The following is a 15892-nucleotide window of genomic DNA, read 5'->3' on the forward strand; positions in this document are numbered from 1 at the left end:
TCCTTCTCCCGCAAAATCATGTTATAACAGAAAGCCATAACGGAATCCCTAACGCTAGTGTGAACCCACTCTTAGATGACTGCAGAAAGTGAAAGTAGGATTTAACCCTTTGTGACAGAATGGGTCAATATTTTAAATAAAGACCAAATGAAAAATTTATGTTTAGCCCAAAATGAGTAAAATTCCATCTTAAAAAATTGCCCCTGAAGGTGTATTTTGGCAGCTGTAGAATTTCACAGAAGTCAGATGTTAATCTATAAGAAACAAGGTTTCATTTTACAAATTCCACTCAACCAAATGTGGGAATTTATGATGCGACCTGTGCTTGTTTTCTAGTGTAGAAAACATGCTACTTTTTTCTAATTTATTCTGCCCTCTCTCACTTTTTAAAAACGTTGGTGGGGCTTAGCAGGAGGGGTGCAGTCTGTTGCGGCCCAGAAGATTTACTATGATTCACAACAGAAACCAATACATTTTGCTTATCTTCTAGACTAGGTCTGTGCACCAGAAAAGATGGCCGCTGTATTTTCTGCCAAAGGGAGTCTGTCAGCAGTTTTGACCATGCTAAACTGCTGACAGTGGCAGGCAGGGGCTTGAGAGAGCTGGACTTTTAACATCGGGGTAGTGTGAATATGAAGATTTATTTTGCCAGATTCAGCAAGTGCACCGGGGGAGAAGGAATGAGGGGGGGGGTCGAGCTTCTGTATTGAGCTGCTTCACGGCCAAAAGGAAAATTTTCACTGCTCTCCCTAGCACCTGTCTAGTGCTGTCAGTAGTTTAGCATAGTCAAAACTGCTGACAGATTCCCTTTAAGTGGCCTTCCCATCTTAATAAATTGAGCGCATTTTACTGCAGCACCCTTCTCATCAAACCAGTGTCCACAGACTATGTGGATTTTACAGCACTGCCTGTCCTGCACAACTTCTCACAGATTTTGAGGTCAAACTATGTCAGTCCAGACAATTGCACCATATTTGATACTATGTTTGGTCAGTAAATGACTGGCATATCACACTTGGAGTCAGACAGTAGTGTGGGCATTATGTATTTGAAGAGAGTCTGCCACCATCAATTCAAACATTTATGTTCATTTGTTGATATTCTCAACCTCTGTAAAATTTCTTTTAAATCAAATGCACTTCAGCTGAAAAGAGCCCAAGGGGCGGTCCTCCCATCTCTAATGGTGCCCAGCCAATGAATCGAGCCCTGCTCCTCCTCTTGGCGCAAGCCACTGGTTGAAATCTCATGCAGGCGGCTGGTGCTCACAGCGCTGCGTACCCTTGCTCACCTGATGATGCTGCTTCCTACAGAAGGGTGCCGACTGTGCAGGTGTGAACAGATCCAAGCTGTGCGCCAGCGCAAGATTTCAACCAGCGGCTCCAACATGTTGGGATTAGAAGGAGGCAGAGATAAGGTACCAAGGGGAGAAGTGGGGTTCAATTCAGATGAAAGTGCATGGGGACCGTTAGCAATGGAGATCACCCCTTTGACTCTTTTCAACTAATTTGCATAAGAATAATAAGACTTTTTCGAGGGCTCAGAATATCAACAACGGACCTAAAAGGTATATTTGGGATACTGTATATGTCAACTCCAGGGCACCAGGAATTGTTGAATTTGTATTGCGACTCCTTTAATGCATACTCACGTGCATAGAGCCTCCACTCCCGCCTTAGCAGAAGCGCTGGGAACAACAAATCCGGATCCACTCTCTGCATATATCGTTGTAATAGCCAGAAATGCCGCACCTGGAATTAGATAACACAACATATAATAAAGTGCAGTAAACAAAAAGGGGGAGTCACACAAGCCAAACTATACTGGAGCGTGGGCATTATCAGCAGTCAGGTCACAGTGGCCTAAACCTTCTGGAATTCTGATTACAGAGTCTCATCCATTATTAACGTCAGCAGGTGGTAAGTTTTCAAGAAAGAAAAACGTTCACATAAAAAACGTCCCACGACATGGATTTAATTTCCATTAAACAGATCTAGCTGCAACAAAAAAAGAAAACATACATTTTGACAGCAAATATGGAGCTCTGATGCTCCTTCCTATTGAAGAGATTGCTACAAGTTGACTTTTTCATGTTTTTGGAAAATGTTCCCATATGGGCATTTACCACTGGCGGCGAGTTTTCAGTGGTTCTTCCTCGGTTCTTATGTTTTACCACTTGAGCTAAAAATCAACCACTTACATTGAGTTGAACCACTCAAGGTGAACAGAGTCCATATAGTCCATAACCGTGCTGGATGCATAAATTTGGACTGCACCTGTAGTTCAATAGTTAAAATCAGTCCACTACAAAAAGTCACAGTGTAGCCAAGGCCTTATGAAGAGAACAAAAGCTGGCTCTCTGGTGCCACCTACTTGATGACTACCCTGTAAGTCAATATATGCACCTTTAAACAGGCTAATGGAACGATGACTTGGAATATAAGCCAGAACCAGAATCTTTTGCAAAAGAAGAAGACACCTTTCTCCAAGGCTGCTGTTTCGAAGTTTTTGCTACTCGTCAATGCAGAGGAGGGTGGTGTGTGGAGACCAAACCAGTGCCCTGTATGGGGAAAAACTTAATTTCCCCAGACTCAAGTCAAAGGCCTCTCACCCATATAAACCAGTACTCTGCCCTACACTGATGATGATGAAAAACCCAGAAACAGCTACCTGCATCTAATTCTTATGGAAAAAATTCTTATAGTCACTGTTCCAAGGCCTGTTTAAAGGACCAGATGTTGACTTACAGCATAGCCATCCATTAGGTGCTACTAGAGAGACAACTTTGTCCTCCTTATTTCCATGCATGCTGATCATCTTCAGGTTTCTATTGCTTCAGTGGTCAGGAAGAGATTATACAATATGGTGATAAGTACAAATTCTAAATTTAAGGGGTTGTTCTGCCATATATATATGTTGATGAATCATCAGGATAGGTCATCGATATCTGATTGGTGGGGGTTCGACACCCGTAAAGCCCACCGATCAGCTGTTTGAAGAGGAGGAGGCACTCCATGCAAGCATTGCTTCCTCTTCATTACACTGCCTGTCGTCTCGGAAGTGCAGTGTAATGGAGCGGGTACTTGTAATTGCAGTACGCCGCCGCTCCACAGGAGACAATGCGTAGGTAAAGACAAGGAAGCAGCACTAGTATGGAGCGTGGCCTCCTCTTCAAACAGCTGACCGGCAGGGTCACCCTCGGTGATCAGATATTGATGACCTATCCTGACGATAGGTCATCAATATATATGGCAGGACAACCCTGTACTTGGAGGCATAGTGCCACAAGAAAATTTGAACAAATAACGGTATGGACCAGTTTTTGTCCGTCTGAAACCCGGCACTCATGCTGGAAGCTGGATGGAACCCATTATAGTCAACAGCGTCTATGAACGGCAGGCTGTTTATGCAGATAAACCCAAGTGTGAAACCAGCCTTACTATAATTCAAGAATGAACTCATCGCCAAGGTATTAATGTGTTGAGATGTAATAAGGTAAGTTAAAATGATAATAGGTAGGGTTTTTATAAAACAGGATGATTGCATAATAATGGCAACCATGTAGAGGACCACGTGGCACATGAGATGGCACCACCAGAAATACCTGTCGTGTATAAGGCAATAGTCCAAGTACTGCTCTGGCTAGGTAAACAAGACTGGCACATTTGTATTCGGCATCCAAGGTATGGTTAAATTATTAATGGCTTAATAAAAGGAAAAGTTAGCAAAACAATTCTAATTAAACCATTCCCGCCTAAAGGATATCCATACAAAATTTAATACCGCTGTGAAAACAGGAAATCTGACTCAGCTAATCAAATTTTATAGTGGGGAATGATGCTTCAATCGGAGTACAATAAATTGAGTCATGAACTATGTACACATTTACAAGGCATGCCCGGGGACATCACAATGACTAAAATGAGTTTCAGATCGTATCCGCCAATATTTCACACACTGGACCAAACAGCTGATAAATCAAAATGTGGATGAGGGCACAAAAACCACAAGAAAGTTTCAGAGAGCGGACCTATTAACGCAGGCCAGGCTGGAACACTCATCTTCAACACAAACATTAATGAGTAATTAAACCCAAAAGCCATGTTCATTAGGCGCAGTTCTGATGGATCTAAAATGAGCAGTCAAGTCTTTTTTATATACTTCTCAGCATCTACTCTTGATTTTGAAACAAGTGCAAAATCTGCTCCAAAGGGTTTACGAGGACTTAAATATTTAATGTAGGCCATCAATATTAGATCGGTGGTGGTTTGACTTTCATCAACGCCAACGATCAGCAGGATGAAAGGTTCGATGCACTCATATTTCACTTGCATCGGGCTGAGCAGCAGTACTGTGCACAGCCATAACTGCAAGTATGGCACTGTGCCTGTGTAATCAATGGTCTCAGGATTTGGGCCTCCACCGATTCAATATTGATAGCCTATCCTAATGGTAGGCCAGTAATATTAAGGTCCTGGGAAACCTCCTCAAAGAGGTTGTCCAGGATTAGAAAAAACATGGCTGTTTGATTCCAAAAACAGCTCCACACCCATGGAGGAAAGCAGGCATCTTTTTCTAGTCTTGGACAACACTTTTAACCACTTGATGACAAAACAAATTTTGAGTTTTTACTCTTTGTCTTCCATTACCTATAAGTTTCTTTTTCCATCGATATAGCTGAATGAGGGCTTGTTTTTTAGTGGGATGAGTTGTATATTTTAGTTGAGCCATTAGAAGTACTGTAAAACGTATTATAAAATGGTTAAAAATAAATATTAGTCAGGTGGAATGAAAAAAACGCACATCTGCTACAGGCATTCATGGTGCCACGTAATTTTACTCTGCGGGTCAGTAAAATTACATCAATAATAAATGTATATATTTTCAGTATGAAAAATTCTGAACTTTTAGAAAAAAAATTTTTTGTGTGTAACCCTATTCTGAGTTTTTTTTTTTTTTTAAGGGTGAGCTGTAGTTTTTATTGTTACAATGTTGAGATACAAACAACTTTTTGATCATTTTTATTCAAATTCTTTGGGAATGTCAGGTGGAAAAGATGGCAATTCTAGGATATGGGATTTTTTCCCCTTAGAATGTTCATTTAGAAGATTTGCATACATTTGATTGCTTGTGCTATCCACTGCAATATAGCGATTTTGCTATCCACTGCAATATAGCGATTTTGCTATCCACTGCAATATAGCGATTTTGGAAAGTTTCAGCTTGGACAGTAAAGGCCCAAAACACTGCAGGAGCAAGCTTTTCGCACATCACATCCACAGTGTGTCATTTATTTCCGTGGATTTCACCATTTGTATAACAAGCAGATTTTGCCACAAATATGCAATAGAATTTTTTTCATCACACATCGATGTTCCCTAAAGGGGAATCTACACAAGTCAGATTTGCAAATTCGCAAATACAATCTGCAGCAGATTACAGTACCAGGTAAGTGGATGAGATTTTACAAATCTTATTCACATGCTATGGACAATTTCCGCACAGAAAAGGAGGCAAGCTGTGGATCTTCATGTTCATTTTGTTGCAGGAATACCATACACAGATTTACCAGATTTTCACCATAGATTTAACCACAACGTAGCAGCGGTGAAACATGTAAATTTTGCTTCAGAACTGCACCAGATTTGTAGACGTGCCATAGAAGGACAATGCCTTTTTGTTAGAAGGGTGCCCTTAAAAACAGCTGATCATAAGCTGTCCTGCTGAGACTGCCATTAATTACCTGTGATCTGTGGTGCCACCACATGGTAAATAAAGCAATACGTGTGCCCATTAAATTTAAGGGGTTGACCATGTACAGTTGCAAGAAAAAGTATGTGAACCCTTTGGAATGATATGGATTTCTGCACAAATTGGTCATAAAAAGTGATCTGATCTTCATCCAAGTCACAACAATAGACAATCACAGTCTGCTTAAACTAATAACACACAAAGAATTAAATGTTACCATGTTTTTATTGAACACACCATGTAAACATTCACAGTGCAGGTGGAAAAAGTAATAACTGGTTGAACCTCCTTTGGCAGCAATAACTTCAACCAAACGTTTCCTATAGTTGCAGATCAGACGTGCACAACGGTCAGGAGTAATTCTTGACCATTCCTCTTTACAGAACTGTTTCAGTTCAGTTATATTCTTGGGATGTCTGGTGTGAATCGCTTTCTTGAGGTCATGCCACAGCATCTCAATCGGGTTGAGGTCAGGACTCTGACTGGGCCACTCCAGAAGGCGTATTTTCTTCTGTTTAAGCCATTCTGTTGTTGATTTACTTCTATGCTTTGGGTCGCTGTCCTGTTGCAACACCCATCTTCTGTTGAGCTTCAGCTGGTGGACAGATGGCCTTAAGTTCTCCTGCAAAATGTCTTGATAAACTTGGGAATTCATTTTTCCTTCGATGATAGCAATCTGTCCAGGCCCTGACGCAGCAAAGCAGCCCTAAAGCATGATGCCCCCACCACCATACTTCACAGTTGGGATGAGGTTTTGATGTTGGTCTGCTGTGCCTCTTTTTCTCCACATATAGTGTTGTGCGTTTCTTCCAAACAACTCAACTTTGGTTTCATCTGTCCACAGAATATTTTGCCATTACTGCTGTGGAACATCCAGGTGCTCTTGTGCAAACTGTGAAGTGTGGCAATGTTTTTTTTGGACAGCAGTGGCTTCCTCTGTGGTATCCTCTCATGAAATCCATTCTTGTTTAGTGTTTTACGTATCATAGATTCGCTAACAGGGATATTAGCATATGCCAGAGACTTTTATAAGTCTTTAGCTGACACTCTAGGATTCTTCTTCACCTCATTGAGCAGTCTGTGCTGTGCTCTTGCAGTCATATTTACAGGACGGCCACTTCTAGGGAGAGTAGCAGCAGTGAAGAACTTTCTCCATTTACAGACAATTTGTCTTACCGTGGACTGATGAACAGCAAGGCTTTTGGAGATACTTTTATAACCCTTTCCAGCTTTATGCAAGTCATCAATTCTTAATCGTAGGTCTTCTGAGAGCTCTTTTGTGCGAGGCATCATTCACATCAGGCAATGCTTCTTGTGAAAAGCAAACCCAGAACTGGTGTGTGTTTTTTTATAGGGCAGGACATCTGTAACCAACACCTCCAATCTCATCTCATTGATTGGACTCCAGTTGGCTGACACCTCACTCCAATTAGCTCTTGGAGATGTCATTAGTCTAGGGGTTCACATACTTTTTCCACCTGCACTGTGAATATTTACATGGTGTATTCAATAAAAACATGGTAACATTTAATTATTTGTGTGTTATTAGTTTAAGCAGACTGTGATTGTCTATTGTTGTGACTTAAAATGTGATCTGATCTTCATCTATGACCAATTTGTGCAGAAATCCATATCATTCCAAAGGGTTCACATACTTTTTCTTGCAACTGTATATTACACCAGCAGAATGAGTCCTATAGAATGACAGACTTCCAAAAGGGTTTGTGAAAATACAGACAAACCTTTAGAAGTGCAGCTTTCTGTCCTGAATGGATTCTGAGTTAAAGGAGTTTTGTAGGAATTAAAGGGTTTTCCAACATATGAGCAGACAACCCTTGTGGTCAGAAAGTATATCCCATTCCCCCCAAAAAAATAAAAACACTCACCCACCCGCAGTACTGCCATTCCAGTGCTTCAGCAGGAAATGGCCAAGAAGGGGGCGGCAGCTCTTGAACAGAGGGACTGCGGATAGATGTTTTTTTTGTTCTTTAATTGGCACATCTTCTCGTCACTGGGGCTGAACAACCCCTTTAAAAAGCACCTGTCACCATGATCAACCCTCCTAAACCAGACATACTGCCTGGTAGGGTTTTAATCATGATGACTAAAACGAGCCCTTTTTCTGTGCAATCGGAATTACCGTTGCAGAAAAATTCTTAAAATTTATTTAAATGCAAATGAGGTGTTCAGAGTACTCAGGGGCTGGCCTAGGCCTGAAATGTGCAGTGATGATGTCATGTGGTCATTCCTGCTGAAATGTTTACTGTGCGTGCACAAGCTTTCAGGAGCATTGGAGCAGTGACGATGCCTGGCTCTGTCAATGTCAACAAGGAGAAGTAGAGGTAAAGTGGTGCTCCGGGAGGCTAGAACAGTCTCCTGGAGCCCCCAACACCTTATTTGCATATAACTACAAATAAAAAAAATAATTTCTCTATAATGGTAATGCCAATTGCAGAGAGAAAGGGCTCATTTCACTCACCATGATCAACCCTACCAGACAGTATGCCAGATTTACTAGAGTTGATCACGTGACAGAGGCCCTTTAAATAATGACCTATCCTCACCTCCCTGCCAATCAGCTATATGAAGAATCGCAGCACTACAGTACTGTACATTCATTTGAATGAGACAGACCTGCACACCGGCCATATAACCAATGGAGACATCACAGGTCAAGAAAGAGGTTGCATTGCTCCCTGGAACGCTACAGCCCCTTCCAACAGCTGTTTGGCAGGGGGACCAGAGGTTGGATATTGTTGGCATATCCCGAGGATAGATCATACGTGCTTAAAAACCCCTTTAACCACCTAACTGTTCTGCCCAAACTCAGCTCTAGCTGTGGGAACAGTACCTAACTGTTCTGCCCGAACTGACTCGGACAGAAGTGGAAGGGGGAGGGCTGCTTTAACTGCTGCTATCTCCTGAATGGTAGCAGCTAGAAGCATGAAACTTGTTTGAAAGCTGGCATTCCAGGCTTTCATACAAGACCAAAATGACAGCATTGGTCTAAGCTAAACAGGAGACATCACTGTTATAAATCAGGAATAATCGCGGATAAAACCTGCTTTTACTTTCAGCTGCATTCACTGTATCCAGATTTCTATCAGTGATATCTTCCCAAGTACAGAAAATATTGCTGTCAATCTGGCATTGTTTGAAAGCTTGGAATGCCCAATTTCAAACAACATATCTCTAGCTACCAAAGCAGAGATATGAGCAGCCCCCACCCCTTACCTGTCAGTCTGGGGGAGAATGAGGTAGCAGTTGCAGAGCTGACAGGATGCCGAAGGAAAGGAAAAATTGTAAAAAAAAATTAATAAATTATAGAAATGTGACATTATCACCATTGTAGTCACCCAGATAATAAAATTATGTTCTTTTTACCACACAATGAACACCGTAAATTAATTCCACAAAATAATGTAAAAACTGCTGTTTTTTCATCTTTCCCCTAAAATAAAATAAGTTATTTAATTCACTATATATACCCCAAAATGGTTCCTAAAAAACCCTACAACTAATCCCGCAAAAAAAAAAAAAAATTTTAAGAAAAAAAAATTAAAGAAGTTATGACTGCTAGAACACAAAGGGGATAAGGGGTTAATAATGCAATAGTTTTACTGCAGACACACATTAAAAATCTACCATAAAAAAGTGACATTTTTGGGAGGGTTTTTCCAGTTTTAACGTGACTAACTTATTATCTTTCAGTGTCCTGTCTGGGTTTTTTTGCGGACCGTATACGGAACCATTCATTTCAATGGGTCCGCAAAAAAATGGAAGGTACTCCGTATCTCCGTTCCACAAAAAAAATAGAAAATGTCCTATTATTGTCCACATTACGGACCAGGATAGGACTGTTCTATTAGGGGCCAGCTGCTCCGTTCCGCAAAATACAGAATGCAAACGGACGTCATCCGAGTAGAAGTATAATATAAAAAAAATTCCCTCACCACAATAAAGACAAAGAGCAACAAACCCTGCAGTAATGGAGGTTACGTACAGAATGTGGCTCCTCTCATCTCTCATTCAGAATATGAGATGTTCTCAGAAGATTACAACAAGATCCTCACACCTTAATCCGATTGTTCTTTTACAGGATTTGTCAAATTCTGGCAGCTCCTGCAAACTGCATCTGTCACCCACGACTCTAATCACTGAATCGTCCGCCGCTGTCTGCCATTTTCTCTATATATCTGAGTTTAACCACATTTGATTTGATCAGTTTCTATAACATAGATCTATCCTGATAAGCAGCGCTGGTACCCAGAACTATTTTAAAAGGGCAATTCATTAATCTTCAGTACAATTTTTTTTTTCCGTTAGTAAGGGTTTTATTATGGCCAATGTGCTGCAGAAAACATCTTATCAGATCAAAACGTTTCCTGCTGTAAAAGCTATGAGCCTTCGCTCGGTTATTGCATTGTCATCTGAAATAAATGATAGTTTTCATGGTTTAGCGACCCTGATACATTATGTTGTGGCAGATCTTTGCTGAAAAGCCAATTCCTGTGTGGGTGCATGTATCTGCGATGACCAGATTAGATTGCAAGACCATGGGAGCTGATGTGTGTGATTTTGATCTCGATACAGGGCAGCAGAATATAAAAGCAAAAGCACTCTGCAAACATCAAATGTATGGACTGTTAATCTGTAATCTCTTATATATATATATATGAATTTCTGTCTGTCTGTTCTTTATGCACGGCCAAACAGCTGGACCGATCTGAGCCAAATTTGGCACACAGGTGCATCAGGTGTCCGGGAAGGTTTTAAAGAGGACCTTGCATCTGTTTAGCCCTAGTCTAATTAGGGTCTTACCTTATAGGGCGGCCCCCACGGATGAGCTCCTCGCGGGCTATGAGCGGTGCGCTCTGATTGGATGCGCCCACAGCCAGGGAGAAGAGAACCGCTACAGTCTCCGCCTAGTATAACCAAGTCGGCTAATTAGAATATAAGGCACCGAAATCAACGGGGACAACAGCGGACGAAAGGGGAAGGGAGGTCTTTAAAAATTTTTTAAATAAGTGCGATGACATCAGTGGGGGCCGCCCTATAAGGTAAGACCCTAATTAGACTAGGGCTAAACAGACGAAAGATCCTCTTTAAACTGGGTCTCAGCTCTCTAGGAGGCACCGTTCCCGAGATATTCCCAAAAAACATATTAGCCAATAGGAGCTCGCAGCTTCACTCACATTCTAACTGCCATTCACACAGTCACATGACCCTTATTATCCAATAGAAACTTGCAGGTCTTGACATACATAGTTAAACCATGTTTCCATAACAACTCAGCCATTTTTCTCTGTTAGGAGGCAGGGTGCTGTGGAAGTCTTATATTAAGTGGGCGTGGCACAGTGGGAGAGACACTCAAAGGGGAGGGGCCGTGTGCACGTCAATGTTAAAGGGCATGGGCTGCTGTGCAGGGCACTGTGGAGGGGGTGGGGGCCCTGTGGAGGTTACTGTTAAGGGGTAGATCGCTGTGGAGGGTCTCTAAAGGATGCGGGCCACTGTAAAGGTCAGTGTTAAGTAAGGGGGAGAGGTGCTGTAGAGGTTACTGTTAAGGGGGTGGGCTCTGTGAAGGTCACTGTTAAAGGATAACCGTCATATTTTCTTTTTATTTGGTAGTTTATTAGAGCTGGGCATGTATACCTGAGTTAGTCTGTCAATGATTGTCAAAAGATCTGTAATTACCTTATAATAACAGCTTTCATTAATGTCCCCTGTCCCTTTCCACTGCTCCCTTACAAGACAGTTGCTATGGCTCATCTGTCTCCAACTAAGAAGACAGAGGGACGGTCCTTCACACTTCATGCCTGCATTAGGCTTCAGAGTGAGGAGGCGTGTCTCTCAGTAATCCAATCTGATTGGCTGGCAGGAAGCTGTTGGCTACAGCAAGTTTGTATGTGACCTGAGGGAATGCAGTTTTGGCCTCAGAGAACTAGCAGAGGAGCCATCTTGAGAAGATCCTCATAATGTAGGATTCAAAACAGCCGTAACTAAGGGGAAAACTCAAGGAAAACAGTGGTAAGTGAAGAAACTAAAGATTGTTTTATGCATAATGCTGCTGCAGCAGTAACATATGCAAGAAAAAAAATTTGGATGAAAATATGACAGTTATCCTTTAAGGGGATGGGCTCTGTGCAGGTCACTGTTAAGAGGGCGGGTTGCTGTGGAGGGTCAGTTTTAAGGGGACAAGACCTGTGGAGAACATTGTTATGGGGGAGGTCACAGTTAATGGGGTGGGGCACTGTGGAGGACACTGTTAAAGGGGTGGACTGCTGTGGCGGTCACCATTAAGGGGGAGGGGTGCTGTAGTGGTCACTGTTATAGTGGACATTGTGGATATCTTTTAACCTCACACACAAATATTATATGAAATAGTGGAAATAAACCCATGTGAAGCCGGGTCATCCTGCTCGTCTCACAAAATATATAAAAATGAATTTCTGTCTGTTGCCTGTCTGTCTGTTCTTTATGCACAGCCAAACGACTGGACAGATCTGCTCCAAATTTGGCACACAGGTACATCAGGTGTCCGGGAAGGTGTTAGACTGGGTCTCAGCTCTCTAGGATGCAATGTACCCGAGATATTCCCCAAGAAAATTATTAGCCAGTAATAGAATTCTCACATTATAACTGCCATTCAAACAGTCACATGACCCTTATTATCCAATAGAAACTCGCAGGTCCTTCAGTCTTGACATACACAGTTACACCAGATTTCCATAACAACTCACTGTTAGAGGTCACTGTTAAAAGGGCATGGTGCTATGGAGGTCACATATTGAGGGGACGGGGTGCTGTGGGGGTCTTATATTAAGGGGGCGTGGCACAGTTACTCTTTTTTGTAGCTTTTTGAATGCTGAATTTATTGGTCACATATCATAAGTGACGCGTTTCAGCACTGAGCGTGCCTTCATCAGACTATGCATACATAATAACAAAACATTCCTTTAAATAAAACCGCCAAAATACAAAGGAACTGACTTCATTTAAGAAAAAAAACAAAAAACTTCCCAAGTGAAACAATAGAAAACAATTGCATGGATACATACATAAAGAGATGCACGCAGAACTAATAGGTAGACAATATAAATCGGCTGGATAAAGTCCATGTATTCATAGTAATATTGTGTTTCAACCTTGCTAAAAGAGAAGCATATAGAGCAATGTTAGGCACTTGATTCATAGGAAACCACATACATCGTTTGCAACCTGTGGATCCAATAACGTAATTGTGCTATAGCATGTTTCTGCTGGTGAAAATGGTATGGTATGGGGAGTCTCACTACCTCGCCAGGGAGGTGACAGAAATAAAATGTTATTGAAAAGAGAGGCTTATTGGATCCACCGGTTGCAAACGAGGAAACCAAGAGGCCTCAACCGTCATTACGATGTATGTGGTTTCCCATGAATCAAGTGCCTAACATTGCTCTAAATGTTTCTCTTTTAGCGGAGTTGAAACACAATATTACTATGAATACATGGACTTTATCCAGCCGATTTATAATGTCTACAAACAAAAAATGTGGGTGATTGAGTCAGCACAACCCTGTATGTGGTGCACATCACTATGGCGAAATACATATACAAACGCAAAACACAAATGCAATAGCACTCTGCAACCAGCACTCTGCCCTGCCTCTATGCTGGATGAGGCATTGGTGTACATTTTGGCCAAAGCGTAATAAGCCACTCACCACGTCAAGGTTGCCTCATGAGTGGTCCCTAACACTAGTTCCTACCTGTTCATGGGCCATGACAGCCACACAAAGTCCAGGGAATGCAGGTGCAGCATGCACGCCAAGCACACTCTGCTTTTAACCCCGTCCGGTGCCATTACAGCTTTCATCGGATCCAGGGATGCAAGTACCAACATGCATGCTGAGCCCACTATATACTTCTCCTGGAGCCAAATGGCTACTGGTAGGTGCGATATAAGCAGACTCAGTTTTATACTGACTTTAAAACCAGCCTCCAGGACAGATTGACTGGTCAGGTGTGCATGACTGCATGGAGATCGCCACGCCTCCAATATCTACTACAAAGAAAAATGTGGGTGATTGAGTCAGCACAACCCTGTATATAGGTGCACATCACTATGGCGAAATACATATACAAACGCAAAATACAAATGTGATAGCACTCTGCAACCAGCACTAATGGCACCGGACGGGGTTAAAAGCAGAGTGTGCTTGGCGTGCATGCTGCCCCTGCATTCCCTGGACTTTGTGTGGCTGTCATGGCCCATAAACAGGTAGGAACTAGTGTTAGGGACCACTCCATAGAGGCGACCTTGACGTGGTGAGTGGCTTATTACGCTTTGGCCAAAATGTACACCAATGCCTCATCCAGCATAGAGGCAGGGCAGAATGCTGGATATAGAGTGCGATCACATTTGTATTTTGAATTTATATTGTCTACCTATTAGTTCTGCGTGCATCTCTTTATGTATGTATCCATGCAATTATTTTCTATTGTTTCACTTGGGGAAAGGGGTTTCTTCTATGACATCAATTCCTTTGTATTTTGGCAGTCTATTTAAAGGAATGTATCGTTAATATGTATGTATAGTCTGATGAAGGCACGCTCAGTGCCGAAACGTGTCACTTATGATATGTGACCAATAAATTCAGCATTGAAAAGCTACTACGGGTGAGTGCCGGTCCTTTTATATTGCTATCCTCATGATAGGTCATCAATATCAGATCGGCGAGGGTCCGACAGCTGGCACCCCCCCGATCAGTTATGAGGAGACGGTGCACGAAGTGTGCATGTGCCGCCTCCCGTCTCTCTTCCTGTTCACTGCTGCTTTGCCATAGACAGCAGCGGTGAGCAGGGAGAGACGGCATGTGAGCACTGCGTGCGCCGTCTCCTCATACAGCTGATCGGCGGGGGTGCTGGGTGTCGGACCCCCACCGATCTGTAATTGATGACCTATCCTAAGGATATTAATATTAAAAGCCTGGACAACCCCTTTAGGGGAGGGCTGCTGTGGAGGTCACTGTTAAGGGTATAGAATGCTGTGGAGGTCAATGTTAAGGGGGCAGGGCCCTGTGAAGGTCACTGTTAAGGGGTAGATCGCTGTGGAGGGTCACTGTAAATGGTACGAGCCACTGTGCAGATCAGTGCTAAGGGTGCGGGGTACTGTGGAGGTCAATGTTAAACGGGTGTTAAAACTTACTTATAAACCTCAAACACACCATTCAACATGCAAACAGCAGTACGTTTTATCTGTAATGCGCTCCATTATTTTTATACCTTATGAATTGCCATTATCCTCTACACAATCCTCTATGTCAATTAATTTCTGATGAGCAAAAAAAAAAATCCTAAACAAATTAATGAGTTCTTAAGAGAACAACGTAATGGGTGCAATATAACATCCGCAATGTAAAGCTAAGAGCAGATGAGAAAAATGTTGGGGCTGGAAGTGTCGAGATCTTTCACAGCAGGTAAAGGTCAAGTCAAATCAAGGTCGACATGTGGCTTACCTTTTCCTGCTTTAATTAGCTCTTTCCCGACCTCAAGCGTTACGTAAGCTGTGCCATTAAGAACGATGTCAGTGATGGTTCTCCAGGCATTGGGAGAAAGTCTTTCGGAAGGAGAGATAAAGTTCCCGGCTGCATTGTTAATTACAACCTGACAAGAGAGAACATAAAGAAGAACCTCAGCACAAATCAAACTTCAATAAGTTTATAAAAAAAATTAAATAAATGTATTAATTCTGCTCCAAGTAAATGAGAATTCATGGTGGTAACTGCTGTTATCAAAGTACCCACAGAAACACCACAAGGTACATTATAGGAGCAACTTCATGATCCACATGAAACATATCAGGACTCTATGTAAAGAACACAGCCCTTACCAGAGGGACTGTTACCCCCCCACCAGTAATAGTCCATGTGATGCCAAAAGACTATTATACGTCATGGCTCCCCTGTTCTCCTACTTCACCTTTCTACCATCACAACCTACCACATCTTCTCAACAAGACTAGGTTTCAGTATGAAATTGTACAATTTCCCCTCAAGGCCTGTTTTGATATTCTGCTCCTATCCATCCTCTGCACACTGATATTTTTCACATTTCTTTATTGTACTTTGGTATGTGCCACGGTCATTTACTGGTCCACGCATTC

At 42.2% G+C, this 15892-nt stretch overlaps 1 protein-coding gene across 1 annotated transcript in view; it reads right to left on the reverse strand.

Annotated features, from left to right (window-relative positions):
* The window catches only part of DECR1 (2,4-dienoyl-CoA reductase 1), a 103817-nt gene that overhangs the window by 17288 nt on the left and 70637 nt on the right, over nucleotides 1–15892 (reverse strand). The window contains exons 5-6 of the mRNA XM_040432576.1: nucleotides 15246–15393; nucleotides 1649–1748 (exon numbers count right to left, since the gene is read on the reverse strand). Coding sequence (XP_040288510.1) covers nucleotides 1649–1748; nucleotides 15246–15393 — 248 coding nt within the window. The remainder of the gene's footprint in view (nucleotides 1–1648; nucleotides 1749–15245; nucleotides 15394–15892) is intronic.

Source organism: Bufo bufo, chromosome 5 (assembly GCF_905171765.1).
Source record: "Bufo bufo chromosome 5, aBufBuf1.1, whole genome shotgun sequence".
Lineage (NCBI taxonomy): Eukaryota > Metazoa > Chordata > Amphibia > Anura > Bufonidae > Bufo > Bufo bufo.